General features: G+C 42.0%; 1 protein-coding gene across 7 annotated transcripts in view; it reads left to right on the forward strand.

Annotated features, from left to right (window-relative positions):
• Positions 1–1,380: 1,380 nt before the first annotated feature.
• Positions 1,381–17,938, forward strand: part of Tdrd3 (tudor domain containing 3) — a 162,852-nt gene continuing 146,294 nt past the window's right edge. For 2 of the 7 annotated variants that reach the window (XM_039093361.2, XM_039093365.2), the window contains exon 1: positions 1,383–2,647. In XM_039093361.2, coding sequence (XP_038949289.1) covers positions 2,607–2,647 — 41 coding nt within the window. In that variant the 5' untranslated portion in view covers positions 1,383–2,606. Of the gene's footprint in view, positions 2,648–17,938 lie in introns of all 7 variants that reach the window. The other 5 variants (XR_005493732.2, XR_005493733.2, XM_063274315.1 and 2 more) reach the window with 4 other exon arrangements.

The following is a 17,938-nucleotide window of genomic DNA, read 5'->3' on the forward strand; positions in this document are numbered from 1 at the left end:
CTTCTAAGTCGTCCATTATTTTCTAAGAGTATCTTAATGTGAGCTTCAATCTTGACTCTGATTTCAGCTGTTCTTGAGGGTTCTGCAAGTGTCCTGTGCATTGCAGGTTCTTGGGCTCCAACCCTGGTCTCTACCTACCAAATCCAATTGACCTGCACATTCTCCAAGGCTGTAGCATCCTAAAGTGTCCCCAGACATTATTAAATGTGCCCAGGGACTGCTGACCCAGCATCTGAAAGAGAATCATTACCTAGAAGCTTGATTAAGTTAAGGTTAAAAGAACCCTGGCAAGTGTATTTCCTAAGAGAGGTTAATGTCTAGTGGAAGGGAGCACACATCATTTGAAGCCTCTGATTCCACCACTTGTTTAGGGCACTCATTCCTTGATGTAAGGCACATTCCCCCCTTTTCTGTACCCTATCATTTTATACGCTGTAATGTGAGGACTTTGCATCCCTATGGACTTTTATCCAGTTTATCTAAAAATTTCAATGTGCCATTAATGTCATTATTTTAGTTTTTGATGCTTTTATTGTAACAAATTTCTCCAGTAGGAATCATGCTCTTGAAGTGGATTTAGTATTTTGTGCATTGTTTAACATAAGTACCTGCAATGGTAAATTCTTACTGTATTACACTCAATGTGAGAACCAGTATAAAGGCTTATTTATTCAGTGATGCTGGTTATTGGGACATAATAATTTTCACTTAACAACTACACGAATAAAAAGATATGTTTGGTAAGATGTATTTAATAACAAAAGTGGCAATTGAGTTATCCATTAGATTTTTTCTGTCTGTCCTCAGTTCACCTGGTACATATAAACACACCACTCATGAATGATTTAAAACATCTTTTACTACTGTAAATACCAGGAAAGAAAATGTATTACTGATTCTGAACATAGCGTACATACTAAAATCTACCTAGAAACAAATTTGTGTTCGGAAACACACATCACAGCTTATTCTCCAAAGGCACACTGACTTTAGAATTGTGACCAGCTAAAGTGAGAAAATGGGGATTTCAGCTAACTTCAGGATACTTAACACCCTTCTTTCTCTAACAAGTTGCTTCTAAGTCTCAGGAGCAACTGCCAGTTTTGCAGTCTCTCCCAAGTCTGGCTCTGTGATGGTGACAGTAAAGGTGAAGTAGCAACCGCGACGGGTTGCAGACAGAATCTGAGTTTTTTTTTTTTTTTTTTTTTTTTTTATTAACTTGAGTATTTCTTATATACATTTCAAGTGTTATTCCCTTTCCCGGTTTCCGGGCAAACATCCCCCTCCCCCCTCCCCTTCCTTATGGGTGTTCCCCTCCCAACCCTCCCCCCATTGCCGCCCTCCCCCCATAGTCTAGTTCACTGGGGGTTCAGTCTTAGCAGGACCCAGGGCTTCCCCTTGCACTGGTGCTCTTACTAGGATATTCATTGCTACCTATGGGGTCAGAGTCCAGGGTCAGTCCATATATAGTCTTTAGGTAGTGGCTTAGTCCCTGGAAGCTCTGGTTGCTTGACATTGTTGTACTTTTGGGGTCTCGAGCCCCTTCAAGCTCTTCCAGTTCTTTCTCTGAGAATCTGAGTTCTTAAATAGCCCTTAACTCCGCAAAATCACCGGGATGCCACCTCTCCTACTCTGCCATGGTTCTGGAGAAGGACCAGATCTCATAGCAAACTTTTTAAGAGCACCCACACATCCGCGCCCCATCCGGACTCCTTTTCTCTGATTGGCCTGTGTGACTCCCGATTGTCCAATCACGTTTGGAGCGTTTCGGCGCAGCTCGGTGGCGTAGTCGCGCATGCTCAGTCGGGGACACGCCGTGCACCCCGGTTCTCCCGCGTGCGGCAAAGGGCACGGTGTAGGGCGGTGCTAACCCGGCTAGGTGCTGGTGCCAAGGTCGCGGCGCCGCGCTGGGACAGGGCGACGCCCAGCAGGAGGGTGACAAGAAAAAGCAGTTGTCACCTCCACCAAGTTCAACGCTAACTCCCCTAAGTACAGGATTAGGGTGCCTAGCTCACCCATCTGTCGGCTGGGACTCAGAGGGGGCTCGAGTTGCAGTCTTTTGAGTCTCAGCCGACCACTAGGCCGGGTGAATGGAGCCGGCCCTGACCAGAACAATCAGCTCTGGTGCAGAATGGGCTGGGCTACACCGCCCTAAACGTGGCCGTGGTAGCATCATCCCCGATGCGCCGCCCGGGCCGCGGGGTCCGTGTCCCGCCCCGTGAGACGGCCCTGGAAAGCGCGGCTCCCGTGTGTGCAACTTAGAAAGTGACCGAGCTGCAGGGCAGGAGAGGTGCCAGCCTAGTGCGGTCCCCGCTGCGCCGCGTCCGATCCCCCGGCCCAGACCGCGTTTGGCGGCTCGCCGCTCCTAGCCCTGGCCGGCCCCTGCGGCCGCTCGCAAAACGCGGCGAGCGGAACCCGCACGCGGAAGCGCCCGTCGCACTGAGCATGCCCAGTGGCACAGTCGAACAGAGGAGTTTTTTTTCTTTTTCTTTTCTTTCTTCTTTTTTCTCTCTTTCTTCTTTTTCTTTTTTCTGGGTCTCCAGCAGGAGGCCTGTCCCCCACCCTCAGTTCAGACCCCCGCCGTCCCCGAGCCTGAGCAGCTAACCATGGCCGAGGTGTCCGGCGCCGCGTTGTCCCAGGCGGGTTGGTAAGTGCCGCGTCGCGCCGGCCGCCCGGCCGCGGGCTCTGGTCGGGCCCCAGGGAAGGTCGGGAGAGGGGCGCCGGGGATGCGGCGGGGAAGGCGGACACAGCCACCCGCCCCCGTCCTCTTGGGGGCCCTCGGGGCCGGCTCCGCCCCCGGCGCCACGCGGAGCTCGGCGAGTGTCCCCGCTCCCCTAGGGGCGGCGGCCTGCGACCCGGAGCGGAGCGACCGCCCGCGGGGAGAGAGCGAGGCCTCCGGGCCGGGGAGCGGGCGGTGGCCAGGCCCGAGCTGCGCCGCTAGGGAGGACCCGCGGAGCCGAGCACGACGCGCCGCCGCCCCTGGCGGGTGTCGCTGCGGCGGACGCGGGAGGCGGCGGCCTGTGGGAAGTTGGCGGGAGCACGGAGCCCAGCCCCGCGCGGCGGCCGGAGCCGGCCGGCTGCCCTGGTTTCAAACTACCGCGCCGACAGGAGCGCCGCTGCCCTTGCTGCACGCTCAACTTGCGAAGCAGAGAATGACCACCCCGTTACTCGTGCCGGGATTGCCCCGTGGAACTTTTCTTGAAAGGATGGCGTTGGTCTGATTTTTTAAAAAAGACTTTTTCAGCCGTGACTTTTCGGGATCTGATATTACAGATTATTACAAATTATTCGAAATTAAGCAGTTTCTGGAAGTTCAGCAATTCCAGTTGTAAACATCCAGTTTAATCCAGCGTCGCTTTTCCCAGCCTGGCATAGGTACCTTCTGGACTGATGGTTAGGGATGAGGGTGAAACACAGATTATTTTCCCCAGATTTCTGAAGCTACACTTTAGTGAGAAGGGCGAAGCATCAAGAAAACTATTGCAGTGTTAGCAAACCGTCAAGACAGAGCGTACTTTATGACTGAAGGAGAGAAGTGGGTTCTGACAGATGGTGAAGAAAGGCTTTGTAGATGTCTAGAGTTAGGAAAGTGCTTATTGTTTGGGAGAAAGGACGCTGGGTCCCAATGGTTCCTGGAAGTAGGAAGGTGTTTGAGGATTAAAACCAAGGAGGGTTAAAGGATTGGAATTTGACTTTGATCATAAAGTTTTGATGAATAGGGCAGGGTCATCACAACCCTGCCAGTGAAGGTTTTGCTAAGTGACTTGAGAGGCCTTTTTTCCCCCTACTTTACTCACAGGTGTGAAGTTGAAGGCAAAGAATTGTTAATTAACTTTCTCCCCTGACATGACTAGAAAGTGGTTGAAATAAATGTTGATGTAATGAGACTGGTCCAGTCCAGTGTGTTTACTATTTATTTAATAGATAAATACAGACCTCTTCCTCCTCCCATTACTGGTACAGTAGTTAAAAATTTCACTTTATTCAGTTTTACTTTTATACTGGAATGCCTCCTTCCATTTTCTTGATTTTTTTTTTTTTTTTTTACAAAGTTGTCCACAATAATCTTAAGTCTGTCTTCATTTCAGTTTATGTAGCCCAGGCTGGCCTCCAACTCCTGATGGAATTGCTGGTTTGCATCACATCAGACCTGGCATCTATTTGAGTTCTTCATTGAGTCTTACTCTTAGAAACTAGTGATACCCCTTTACTTACAAATAGGGTCTTTGGAATAAATTCTGAAACAGGGCTATATCCTCTAGGTAGGTTTGTTACTTTATTGGGATCCAAGATTCTAAATTTGTTTTCTTTGGACTCTTAAAGCTCCTCTTAAAGCAGAGAACTGTGTATTATTTTTCTGTGGGATCTTTGATACCTAGAAATATACTGCATAGTAAGTTGAAAGAGTTGACCTTGAAGTAGCCCGGTCAGTCACAGATGCCCACTTAGAATGCTTTCCTCCTTTCTTAGAGCTGCAAGTCTCCAGTGGTTACATTTAATCCTTTGCCACTTTGTATTGCAAGTTAGATTTACACATTTCCCTTCTACCAATCTGCTCTACATCAGAAGAGCCCAGATAAAGGCTAGGATCACTGAGGCTGGTAGGAGTTTTCTAGAATCCTGACCCATGTTGACCAGTCAAAGTTTGTGCCAAGGAAGGAAGGCCTGGACTCTCCTCAGTGATGTGGCTTGTACTGGGCCTTTAATTAGAGACTTAAGCATGCTCTCATTAGAATTTCAAAGGTCTAAAGGGATAAGAGTGCTGTGAAGAGAAGTTTAGAGAACAGCTTTGAACAACTCAGTTCTGACATCCAGATTTCCCCTCTGGGGTTGTTGTTGACTCTAAACAAAATAATTTGGGACTCAATGGTACTAAAGTAGTTGTAGGTAAACTGAAATGCTAAAACAGCTACACAGTTACTAATCTGTTTATTCACTGTATGTGAAGTAGGGAGATAATAGTGAATGGCTTATGTTGATAATTAGATGCAGAAGACCAATTTATTGAAATCTATTGGGTTGTTTATGAATATTTTAACTCTCAGATGTTCAGTAATATTCCAGCCAAATTCAGGGCTTTACAATATAAATTAAGCAGTATTATACTCCCAACAGCCCCACACCCCCGGCCTGTAGCACAGAGGATTAGATTTTATGGACGTCACTTTCAAATGTAGGGATTTTTTGCAGTAAATTGGTTTAAATATCTAAAATGGTACCTTGGTCTTTCGTAATGTCTACTTCTATGCATAAAATAACTTCATAGAAGGGATTTGGCTTTATATTTGTGTAGGGAACAGTATTAATCATGTCGTGTGTCTTGTTTTTCCTCAGTCATCTATAGAGAGAATTGTTGGTTTCTACTTACTGTACACATTCACATTATGTTTCTGAATCTTTTATTTTTTAAAACATTTTGCATGTGATGTGAATGAGCCAGGCATGTGTATATACGTCTGTGCATATGAGTGCACATTCAGAAGCCAGAAGAGGATGCTGGGAGTCCTCCATCATTCTCTCCTGATTACACTGAGATAGAGTTTCTCACAGAATATGGAGCTTGTTCCTTGGTTTTGGATTGACTGTTACCTAGCAAGCTCCTGTGGTCATCACGTCTCACTGGGGCTTGCTTTACAGGTTCCTGTGTCACACCAAGTCTCTTATCTGAGCCATTTTCCCCTCCCTCCCTTCCTCCCTGCCCAGTCTCTCTTTCTTCCTTCTCTTTTTCCTCCTTTTAAATGTGTTAGGGAGAATGTAATCATTGAATTTATGTTTGTGAGACCATGTTGTCTATAGAATTAATGTTGTGTAGTTTAACCAAATTGCAAGAGTAATAGTTTGCTCAATTTCTAAGTTGTAGAACCAAGAGTATGCTCAAATATTCAGAGAAAAATCCAGTACTTGTAGTGCATTGTGATTACTTCTCATTTAAATGGTTGATTAAAAATAATACATTGCTCTGTGCTTGTAATCCTAGCCTGGGCTTTATACTGAGGCTGTCAGAAAACCCATCAACAAAGACAGGATTAAATCCTATATTTAAAAGTGGAATTGTTTGTTTTTTTTTTTTGTTTGGGACAGAAGTTTAGTGTGTGGGGTTATGTCACAGTGAAAGAACTCATCACTTTAATTGGATCATCTAGACCTATGTTTTGAAGTCTTAAGTTCTGAAAACAAAACAAAACACTATATTGTGTGTTTTGTTTTCTTAAGCAGTTTAGGGTTGAAGATGTATAAAGTAGTTAATGTGTGTTTTAGGCGGGGGCATGGTGACTCACAGCTGTAGACCCTGGATGAAGCTAGAGGATTGCTGTAAATTCCAGGCCACTCTGGGCTGTAGAGAGACACCTTGTCTGAAACAAAAACTAAAGAAAACAAAATTTTATTTTAAAGTATGTTTTTGAAACACAGAACACTGATGGTTTAATCACAGAACACTCCAGGTATCTGACTCTTTTTTTTTTTTTTTTTTTTAAAATAGAATGGAGGAGATAGAGTCTGATGTTAAAGATCCCCTTCCCGCCCTTCCTTTGGGCCATCTCACTTTGGCTCCTGGGACCACACTACCATCTTCTGGCCCATGTACATTTGTTACTCTTCTACAATTAAGAAAGTGCAGTCAGCTCCAGTGCTGGAGAGCCACCATTGGCTAAATAGTGCAATGGAAATAGTGTCCTGTAGAGTACAGAGGGAGTCACTCTTCTGCACATCTAGCCCTAAGGAAAAGAAGTGGAGCAATGTTCAGACTCATCATGGCTGGATTTAAGGTCCTTCTTCTTCCTTTCATATCCCACCAGTAGAAGCTTCTCTGTAGCCTTATTAATAATCACAATAAAGAGTACGATTGTCATTCTTCAGCCCACCCTCTGTGCTTTTCTTGTTTGGTTGGTTTCAGTTTTCTTAGAGGCACTCTCTTCCCCAGGAGACTGCTGGTGAGTGAGCACTCAGTCTTAACTGAAAACCGTGTCTTAGCAGCACTGACAGAACCTTTGGTAGGTAGAAGCGTCAGTGTAACTACTGACAGTAGTGCTAGTAGTTGCATAATATGTTTATGAACAGGATATAGGAATTTTTATTCAGCCTTGTTATTCTGTAGCAACTCTCACACACATGTAAGAACAGTATTGTGCCTTCTCTCCCACATGGTCTCTCACACACATGTAAGCACAGTATTGTGCCTTCTCTCCCACATGGCCTCACTGTATACTCTAAGCTGACCTTCAACTATGACTTTTGCTTCAGCTCTCCTAGTGCTGGCTGGCACTGTAGCCAGTTACAGCTGTGGGCGGCTATATGAAGTCTACTGTAGCTACTTAAGCTACTTATTAACTACATATTATTCATTTATTTCTGAAATTGTGAAATGCATTTTCTTTCCTTTTTCTTTTTTTCTACCCTTCCTCCTATCCACTTTTTCTTTGAGACAGTCTCACTACATAGCTATGGCTGTCCAGGAACTCACTATGCAGAAGGCAGGCTAGACTGGAACTCCCAGAGCTCCACCTGCATAAGCCTCCTGAGTGCTGAGATTAAAGGTATGTTCCACCACACCTGGTTTATGCATTTCATCACCACTTTCATACAGATGTTCTTGTGTACTCTTTTGGGAAGGATCAAAAATCATAGTATCTTTTAGATGCTGAAGAGACACTATAAGAAACCAGTTGTTTTTATTTGGTTTTCAAGGAGGCTTATTGGAAACACCCTTCTTCATTTCCTTCCATTATTTTTAGCCAGGTTCTCACTATGTAACTCTGGCTGCCAGCCTAGAACTTGCTATGTAGATCAGGTTCGCTTTGAACCCACAGACATCTGCCTACCTCTGCCTCCATCTTCCAAGTGCTGGAAGTAAAGGCATGCACCACAATATCCAGCTTGGCAACACCTTCTATATGAAGATATTTCCCCCTCTAGTGCACATTGATAATCTCTCTGTAGTTTATATTATTTGCAAAGTTAAAATGTTGAAAGGAGTATGCCTTTGTTAACATTTGGCCATAGAATATGTTACACATCCCTTGCTGCTTCTCTTGATGGTGTAAACTGGGTATTTTGTCAGACTGTGTGATTTTTTTAAGGTGCTGTTTGCAGTCATTTTTGGTGACTCACCTATAAATCTAGTTTCAGCTGCCTGTAGGCTTGACTGCCTCAAGCATGAAGGAGGTCTATAAAGAAACTTGCTGCCTCAGCAGGTTGAAAATAAATTTCTTCTTTCACACAGCAGCATTTGCTAAATCAACTAAAAACCACATAGTAACAGTTCAAGAATCATAAAAATAGCACATCAGCTTACTTTAGCTTATGTTTTCTCATTCTGACAAAAGGAGAATATTAGCATTTTATTTATATTACACATAAGTTCTGCAGTCGAAACTTCTTAAGGTCTACAATGTATAGGTAAGAGAATATCATTTGTACAATAAGTAGACTATCCTATCAGCAATAGAAAAACGTGAGAAATACTTGTGGAACCATAGTCCAACAAAGAAAAGCAGAAAGGGGAAAAGAAATATGCGATAATCTGACATGTTAAGAAATTGTCAGGTCAAAGATGAAGAGAACAGAGAAGAAAGTCATGATGGTGGAAGGGGAGGACTCAGCCTAATATGTACTGTAACCTCAGTATGTGCACTTGTGTGCCTGTGTGTGTGTGTGAGTTTGTATATGTGTATATGTGTGTGTATGTATATGTGTGTGTGTGAGTTTGTGTATGTGAGTTTGTGTGTGTGCATGTGTGTGTGTGTGTGTGTGTGTGTATACCAGCACATTCCTGTGTGTACATAGGGCCTCTTTACATCATTGCAGCTTTGTGGTTTTTAAGGTAGAGACAAATAGATCATCTCAGTGGTATTACATGTATGCTCTCTTTATATTAATAAGTTAATATAAAGAAACATAGCCCCAGCAGTACTGTATGTACTGAAGTACTCTTAGAAAACATTTATGCTTCCTCTGAGCAAGGTACTGTGTTTGTTTTGGAGTGTAGTGGTGTATGACAGGTAGAATTTAAACATGTTCTGCACTGTTGTTTTTCTTGCTGAGTGGTGTTGAAAAACATCTGAAAGCAATTAATCCAGACTTGGGAGCCTGGAGAACTTTCCAGTGTAGTAACATATGTGCCTTGCTTGTTGTACGTCCTGTCTTAACACTGTGTCTGATTTTTGTCTAGGGAAAATCAGGTAGATCCAGCAATTTGTCTGTGTAACAAATAATTATTGAACATGGTGTTGTGGCAGGCACTTATAATCAGTACGTTTAACTTTCATTTTGTAGTTAATAGAAGTTGATGAGTTTTAGTCAGGGGATGGGGGTGAGGTAGAGGTGATGTCACTCTGCACTGCAGTAGTTGGAGCTGAGCAGAAGTAGAAGGTGACAGTTGAGATGGAGATCAATAGGTTGATTTCTGAGATACTTGTGAATGTCTTGTCAAAGCATGAAGAGTTTACAAAAAGGGTATTAGAAGTTTTATGTTATCCCATAACAACTGCTACAAGAGTGACAAAGGGAGTGGTAAGGAATTGATTCTACTTTTCAGGCTTACTCACATTAATCAGTTATAGTTTAGTTTTTATGGAGACTATGAGAAGATTACCATATTTTTCAGATGGTTCGGTCATAAGCCAAAAGAAATATTATTTCTTCAAAAATCTCATCTTAAACATGGCTGCTTTGAATTCTAAACCTTCAATATAAGAACCTTTGGGGACATTTTAGTGTACTGTAATGTCCATATGTAGCTACTGAACACTTCAAATGTGTCTAGTCCAAGGTCAGATATGTTATAACATGTAGTGAGTTTGGAAAATTTAGTGTAAACGTATAAATTTTGCAGTATTTTATTGTTTATATATTAAAATAATATTTTCAATATATTAATATTAAAATTATGAAGTTAGTCTTTCTATTTCTATTCACTGTAAACTGTGACTGCTAGAGGGCTGGAAGGTGGCCCAGTGCTAGGAACACTGCTCTTGCCGAGGACCTGCGTTCAGCTCCCCGCACTTATGGCAAGCGTGTGGCTGCACCTTGTTGTCCAGCTCCAGAGGCTGCAGGGAGTCTGGGGCACCTGCCCTCAGGGACATATACCCACACACAGACACAGATGCACACATCTTTAAAATATTTTATCTCTGTTGGACTCTGGCTCTGAGAACCAGTCTCTGAGAAGCTATGTTCAAATACTGAAAAATTTCAGCATTTTTAGAGGAGATCCTTTAAGCACTGAGAGGTAGGGAAAAATGCTTTAGAGTGTATTATAAAGCCATTCATTCTTCTAACAGAAAATGGACATTTCTTTTAAGAGTTCTCAGAGCATGTGATTTGGCCAGTATTTTATTGACTTATTAACAATAGAGATAGAGCAGTTTGAGTCATAAATAATCTAAAGGTTCTTTAAAAATGTGCCCATACCCCACATGATCTAGATCTAAAGTTCAAGTAAAAAAGTTCAAGTGTAGACGTTCAGAAGACTCTGCCATGAAGACTCAGGTGAAGGCATTTGCAGCCAAGCCAAGACTTGAGTTTAATCCCTGGAACTCCCATGTTGGAAGGAAAGCCAACTCCTGAAAATTGTTCTTTGATCTTCAAAAGTGCCCTCTGGCCTATGTGTCCTACTGTGGGCTGAGGAGCTATGGGACCAGAGGAGCTGCCCCAGAGTGAGAGTGGGGTCAAGGCATGCACAAGCCCCAAAAATCTCATCCTGAGATTGGCAGGAGTTCGTTTGCTTGCCTCCTGTCCTGGGTTCCCCCAACCCCAGGAGTTCATGTAGCCTGGTAGCCAGGTTAAATTTCCCCTCCCCTTATCAGGCCATGTGTGGCAACACCTGGAATTCCTCCTTATAAGTGATGTACACTTATACCAAAAGGCTCTATTGCCCCAACAGTTTAACATTCCCCTCCATTAAATGACCCTTCTCACTGAGGCTGTCTCCCGAGACACTGTTCCAGACCAATCCTGACTTGTACCCGCTCTCAGGATCTGCTGATCTACTTCTATAAGTAAGTGGAATAAAAATAAAAAGTGTTACTAAATTCTTGGGACTGACTTTGCAGAGCTTGGACATTAATTAAGGCGAATTTTGTAAAATACCTAACATGAAACATTAAATATTAAATATTGGTGGAAAAATTTTCTAAGTAGAGTCATACTTGATGGCTTATGATTTTATAAACTTCTGAAAGGAAAGGATTAAGCGTAGGTTGCTCTTTTGTTAACTTTCAATCATGAGCCATGGAAAACACTGTTTATTGGTTTCTGGTTAGGACAGGAAGCATGTGCAGATGACTTGTCTGTCTCCACTTAGTTCCCAAGACTCCTAATAGAGCACAGGCAACTGCCTCTGGTGATAGCCTTCCTGATGGAAGTCTTGAGGTGGTGTAGGATATTAAGTGGCAATAGCAATAGAGCAAGGGTATGTCCCTTTCTTAGAAAGCAGCTGTAATCTTGGAGGTTTCTGATCTAGTGCCTTCCACAGATCTTTTTGTAAACACCATGTGCCCACCCTCTAATACTTCAGAGCGGAGATTAAGCTCCACCATGAGTTTTGAAGAGGAAAAGCATATGCTAAGCTTAGCCAATGAGATTTTGGCTGGATTGTGTCCATTTGACTTTTTCCTGTGTTTGACTTGGCGTGGGAGGGAAGGGTCAGTGCCCAGGATGTCTGAATCATCCTGTCGTTGAGAGACGGGGATACACCTTTTCTCTCGGTTTGGTTGCTGTTGGCAGTTTTCTACTGACTTTATCTGGTTGCTTGTCTTGTTTTGTTATTAAACCATTTTTATCCTTGTTTATTTAATCAGTTGCACTTCATCAGAAGTCTTTATTGTTTCTTTGATAATTAAAAGTTGATTCACTTTGAAGGTTTTCAAATGCAAATGTTAAACACATTATGGTTATGTGGATACAGTACAACTTTTGTAGTTGTTTTTCTTTTCATGTCTACTACATATTTGTTGGTGCAAAATAGCCACCTTAAGTAGTATTTGACTTTGTGGGTTTTTGTTATTGTTTGTTTATTTTTCAAGATAGAGTTTTTCTGTATAGTTCTGGTTGTCCTGGAGCTCCCTCTGTAGGCCAGGCTGGCTTCTAACACAGAGATTCAGCCTGCCTCTGCCTTCTTTTTTTTTTTTTTCCTCCATTTACATTTCAATTGTTATTCCCTTTCCTGGTTCCAGGCCAACATCCTCCAACCTCTCCCCCTCCCCTTCTATAAGGGTATTCCCTTCCCCATCCTCCCCCCATTACCCCTCCCTGAAACAATCAAGTTCACTTGGCAGGACCAAGGGCTTCCCCTTCCACTGGTGCTCTTACTAGGATATTCATTGCTACCTATGCAGTTGGAGCCCAGGGTCAGTCCATGTATAGTCTTGGGGTAGTGACTTAGTCCCTGGAAGCTCTGGTTGCTTGGCATTGTTGTTCATATGGGGTCTCAAGCCCCTTCAAACTCTTCCAGTTCTTTCTCTGAATCCTTCAACGGGGGTCCTGTTCTCAGTTCAGTGGTTTGCTGCTGGCATTCGCCTCTGTATTTGCTGTATTCTGGCTGTGTCTCTCAGGAGAGATCTACATCCGGTTCCTGTCAGCCTGCACTTCTTTCCTTCATCCATCTTATCTAGTTTGGTGGCTGTATATGTGTGGGCCACATGTGGCGCAGGCTCTGAATGGGTGTTCCTTCTGCCTCTGTTCTAAACTTTGCCTCCCTATTCCCTCCCAAGGGTATTCTTGTTCCCTTTTTAAAGGAGTGAAGCATTCGCAGTTTGGTCATCCTTCTTGAGTTTCATGTGTTCTGTGCATCTAGGGTAATTCGAGCATTTGGGCTAATATCCACTTACCAATGAGTACATAACATGTGTGTCTGACTGTTGGGATTAAGGGTGTGGGCCACCACTGCCTGGCTTATATTTGAATATGCTGATGAACACCTCATCTGTTTTCTGCTGCCCCAATTACCAGTATTGTACTCACTAAATTTTCTAGCAGTTGTGAAGATTTTGCAGAGATGGAATAAAGAAAAGACATCTGTCTTTATATGACTATATGTGTCCTCTTAAGGAATTGAGAGTTTAAGGTGGGATTTATTTGCAGTAATGGAAGAGTTCAGTGTTAGAATATGTGTTAACAAGTATGGGATAATGAGATATACTTAATATATAAATGATCATGACACAATTCAATCTGTATACTGAAGTCTGGCTCTCTTAAAAGCACAACAGAACTTTGCGTTTTGTTTATCCATAAATGAATAAATTTAGCCTTACATGAATATGCAGAATGGACTGAGGCATCCACTACTAAATGGCCTACTTTAGTTAGTTGGGGTTAGGCTTTGGGCGCAGCAGAGTTCTCATAGTAAAGACGTCTAAGTTCCAGCCATTTCCCTCTGTCTTAAAACAGCCCAGTGTTCTGGGTCAGTTCTGCTTTGTGTTTTGGTCACCTTGCTGGTTGCACATGTGAGCCACACAGTAGTGTGTGGTATCACTTGGCACCTGTCGGTATGATGGACTCCAAGCACCTGCTCAGTTGTCTTCTGTAGTTTAACAGGTGTCCCTTGGTGAATCTTTGGCATATTAGAGTCAAGGAAGACCATTCCAGAATATTGTAACTGCTTGCATGGGCAAACCCAAGCAGCTGTCGTATCTCAGTTTCAAAGAGAAGTGTTGTCAGGAAAGGGAAGGACAGTGGAAAGAAAACCACAGAGCCTGTTCTTTGATGATGAGATGACATTCGTCACATCCTTTGTTTCTAAGAATTTTAATCTCATGTCCTCCTGAAAGACATTTTGAGAACCGTGGCCCAACTCAGTGATTCTTAAGTTATCTGTCAACTAACGTATTTCCAGTGTGTCAGATTAGTGACTTGCAAATTGTACAGTCGTGAGGTAGTGTTAGTTTATTCCACAATTCTGTGCTCACCACGGTTTCTCTCCCTGTTCCATCACCCAGCAGCGAGAGAGTTTGTAGGTTGGCATTGATTTGATCTGTGGCTCCTACATGAAACAGTTCTATCTGGAAACAGAAATTTTGAAATAGTGATACTTGGAATTATGTTAAATTTGGGTAAATTGGTAGGAATAGGCAAAGCTCTACTTTTGGGGGGCCTTTTACACTTTTTGATTTAATTTGACATTTATAAAAATTAAAGTGATAACTCATGCTTATAAATATCTCTTCAACTTACAAATCCTTCCTATTTTATATCACATTTCTCAGTAATAAACTTGCTTATAAATGGGGAATTATAAATATTAGTGATGGTGTATGGATGTAGTCTCAGTACTTGGGTGGCTAGTCCTACATAAGACCATTTCAAAACTGACAATGAGTTAAATAGGTATATGGATATTATATATTGTACATATATTTTATATCACACCTATGTCATATATAAATATTGCAAGCCTCATTGTAGGTAGATACATCACATCGTAGGTTTCTGAGGCCTCTTTAGTATTTCAGGACTTTTCTCACTTTTAGCTATGAATTAGTAGTAGGCCACATTTGGTATTATGAAGCTTAGCTGCCGTTATATTGGGTACATTTTACCTTTTGAATTAGTCCTGCTTCATATTTTCATGAAAAGTAAGTTCGAACTGGGTTGTTGGTAGTCTTTAAAATGCTTACCTTATTACAATAGTTTTTTTGTATAAATTGAATTGTTAATGGTTATTGGTAATGTTTTAAGCAAAAATATAAAGAAAATACATATAGGTACAGGTTTCTATGTATCTAAGATATAATGTTTTCTTATATTTTTCTTTTTTTGAAAATAGATTTTCTCACATAATATATCCTGATTTTGGTTTCTTTTCTCTCTATTCCACCCTGCTGATCCCTACCTCTCCTCTCATCCAGACCTACTCCCTTTCTTTCTCTTATTAGAAATGAACAGGTTTCTAAGAGATAGTAATAAAATATAACAAAACAATATATAATAAGATAAAATAAAAGCCATCTCATTGAAATTGGATAGGACAAACCAAGAGAAGGCACAAGAGTCAGAAACCCATTTATTCTAACACTCATAAATCCCCTAAAACTCTAAACTGGAAGCTATAATATGTACACAGAGGACCTGGTGCAGACCTGTGCAGGCCCGGTGCATGCTTCACTCTGAATTCATATCTTGTTTATGCTAATCTAGATGGTCTTGTTTTCTTGGTGTCCTCTAACCTATCTAGCTCCTAAATTCTTTCCTCCTCCTCTTCCACTGAGCTGTGATTTAATGGAGATATCCCAATTGGGGCTGAGAGTTAAATAGTGTCTCATTCTCTGTGGAAAGTCTGTCTGTGGTATTAGTTTCTCTATCTGCTATAAGAGGAAGCTTCTCTGATGATGGCTGAACAAGGGCCATCTTATCTATATGAGTTTGGCAGAATATTAGGAATCATTTTATCATGACATTTTTTTAGGAGCAGAATTGTCTGACTTTTACCCAAGGTCCCTGGGCTGTGTATCTTGTCTCAGGTTCTTGGTCTCCCAGGCATTGCTGGGTATGGGTTCCAGCTCATGGAATGGGTCTTCGGTCGAATCAGACATGAGTTGGTCACTCCCATAAACCTGTACCACCATTGCCCTAGCATATCTCGCAGGCAGGACACCATTGTAGATAAAGGGTTTGTGGCTCACTTGTTGACATTTCTCTTTTGGAATTGTGAGGAATACATCCTGAAGATTACCTTTCTGTAAGACATACTTTCAGAGTTCAAGGTAGGCTAGTGCTTGGCAGAATATTTTTGTTATATTTACCTTGCTTGTTGCTATGATAGTCTGCCTTGTATTCTCTCTATAGACACTTCCTTACTCTTCTCTCAACAATATATCATCATCATCATCATCATCATCATCATCATCATCATCATCATTCCTGAATTCCCATTAAGATTTAGTGTGGCTTCGTTTTAAGTTAGCAACCCACTGTAGGACTTCATTGAGACTTAGCAGTAGATATCTTAAAGTGTAAAGAATTTAAACAAAGTGAGGGGGTGGAGATGGCCCAGTAAGTGAAGTGGCTGGAATTCAGATTCCTAGCACCCATGTAAAAGGCCATCTGTATGCATAGGTACATAGGTACCCTCACAGCTGAGCCATCTCTCCAACCCAGTCAAACATCTTCCCAAAAGGCAAAGTCACACTTAGAGAAAAAATACTTAATAAAAATTACTAAAGCATGTTTTAATTATAACTTCATTCACATTCAGATTAATAAATTACTGTGAATAAATGTTTATATAGAATTTGTTAGTTATAATAGTATACAACAAAAGTAGATTATCATGAGAGATTGTTGAGAAAAAGAAAATAGTAACAAAAATATCACTGTTTAGTGTTATATTCAATTAGATTTCATCTAACCTTTTTCTTTTTCATTAGTTCTTTGAGGATTTTGTACAATGCATTTGGATCACATTCACTTTTCTCCTGACTCCTACATCCATCCCCCTTTCCTACCCACCCAACTTTATACTGTTTATTTTTATTTTTAATTACTATTTATTATTATTATATATTTTTAAACCCATAAAGTACAGTTTATGCTGGCCATATACTTTTGGATGTGTGGCCTTCACTGGAGAGAAGTCTACCTTAAAACTGACTCTCTTTTTCCTAACTACAATCACCCACCAATAGCTCCTTGGCTAAGGGTGGAACTTACTGCCCACTTCTGTCTCCATGCTAGAATTTTGTCTTTTCTTACTCTGTACAGGGCTTGTGCATACCGAAGTTCTCTGAATTCCTATGTGCTGCCTTTCTATATCGAGGCAACATTGTTTCCTTGTAGTTGTCTACCTCCTATGGCTTTTACAGTCTTTCTGCCCTCTTTGCCATCATTCTCCCAGGACTTGGAGTAGGGCTTCTGATAGAGATGTTCTGTTTAAGGCTCAACTGTCTCTGTAGTCTCTTGCTCTCTGCACCTTGATTGCTGTGGGTCTCTGTGCTAACTGCAGTCTGCTGTACTACAGTCTTCTCAGATGGGGGTTGAGAAGTTCATTAATCTATGTGCACGATGATAAGTCATCAAGAGTTGGTTTAGTTCTATGTCCCTTTATCAGAGTAATACTCCTGGGTTCTCCCTAGAGCCTCTTCCTGTCTAGCCACAGGTTCTTGGCCCTGATAATAATGCCAGGTATGGGTTTCAACTTTTGGATTGGGTCTTAGACCCAGCAGAAAGTGTTTGGTTGCTACTATAACATTTGTGCTACTAGTGTGTCAGTGAGCATGTTTTTTTAGGCACTTCATTGTTGTAGCTGTCATGGTTCACAGTTGGGCAAGATTGCTAATTCCTTCTTCTCTGGTAATACATGCATGATGCTTTCCAGCATTATGAAAGACACCCTTGAGGGATGAAGCTTCTAGGTCAGTACTGGTTTGATTTCGACATGTTCTGTGACTCAAATACCTTCAATAATAGGGTCTTACTGTCAAGTTCTAGAGGGTAACCAATAGTACTGGAAATAGCCTCTAATGTTTGGGGGTTGTGGGAGTTGATTTGTCAGCAAATCTGAAGAAAGTAACCCATTCCTGATGCTGAGCTTTTAATCTGTTATCCTATGGTATTCCATAGGGTCACTGTTGCCTTGCTATAGGATAACTTCATTTAAACTCTTTATGTATGTATATATTTTATGAAAGTCATACAGTTTATGATTTTTTTCAAAATGTCTTTAGTGTTATCCCTCTGTATAATGACTCATGTACCCTGCCCTACTGTTCTCTTCCCATTGAATCTTCCCTGTACCACTTTAACCCTCTGTACTACTACACTTTGTCTCTCCACTCTTGACATCTATGTGTGCTGGCTGCAAGGCCCCAGGTATCAAGAAGAACCGGAATCTTATGAGTCCGAAAGGGAAGGAGACGGGCTGAGAGGAGAGTTCTGTCCCTGGCATGCAGTCTTGGGACTTGGGCAAGCAGAGTGGAAGTGGGAGAGGGCAGATGCAAGTAGC

Source organism: Rattus norvegicus, chromosome 15 (genome assembly GCF_036323735.1).
Source record: "Rattus norvegicus strain BN/NHsdMcwi chromosome 15, GRCr8, whole genome shotgun sequence".
NCBI classification, from domain to species: Eukaryota; Metazoa; Chordata; class Mammalia; order Rodentia; family Muridae; genus Rattus; species Rattus norvegicus.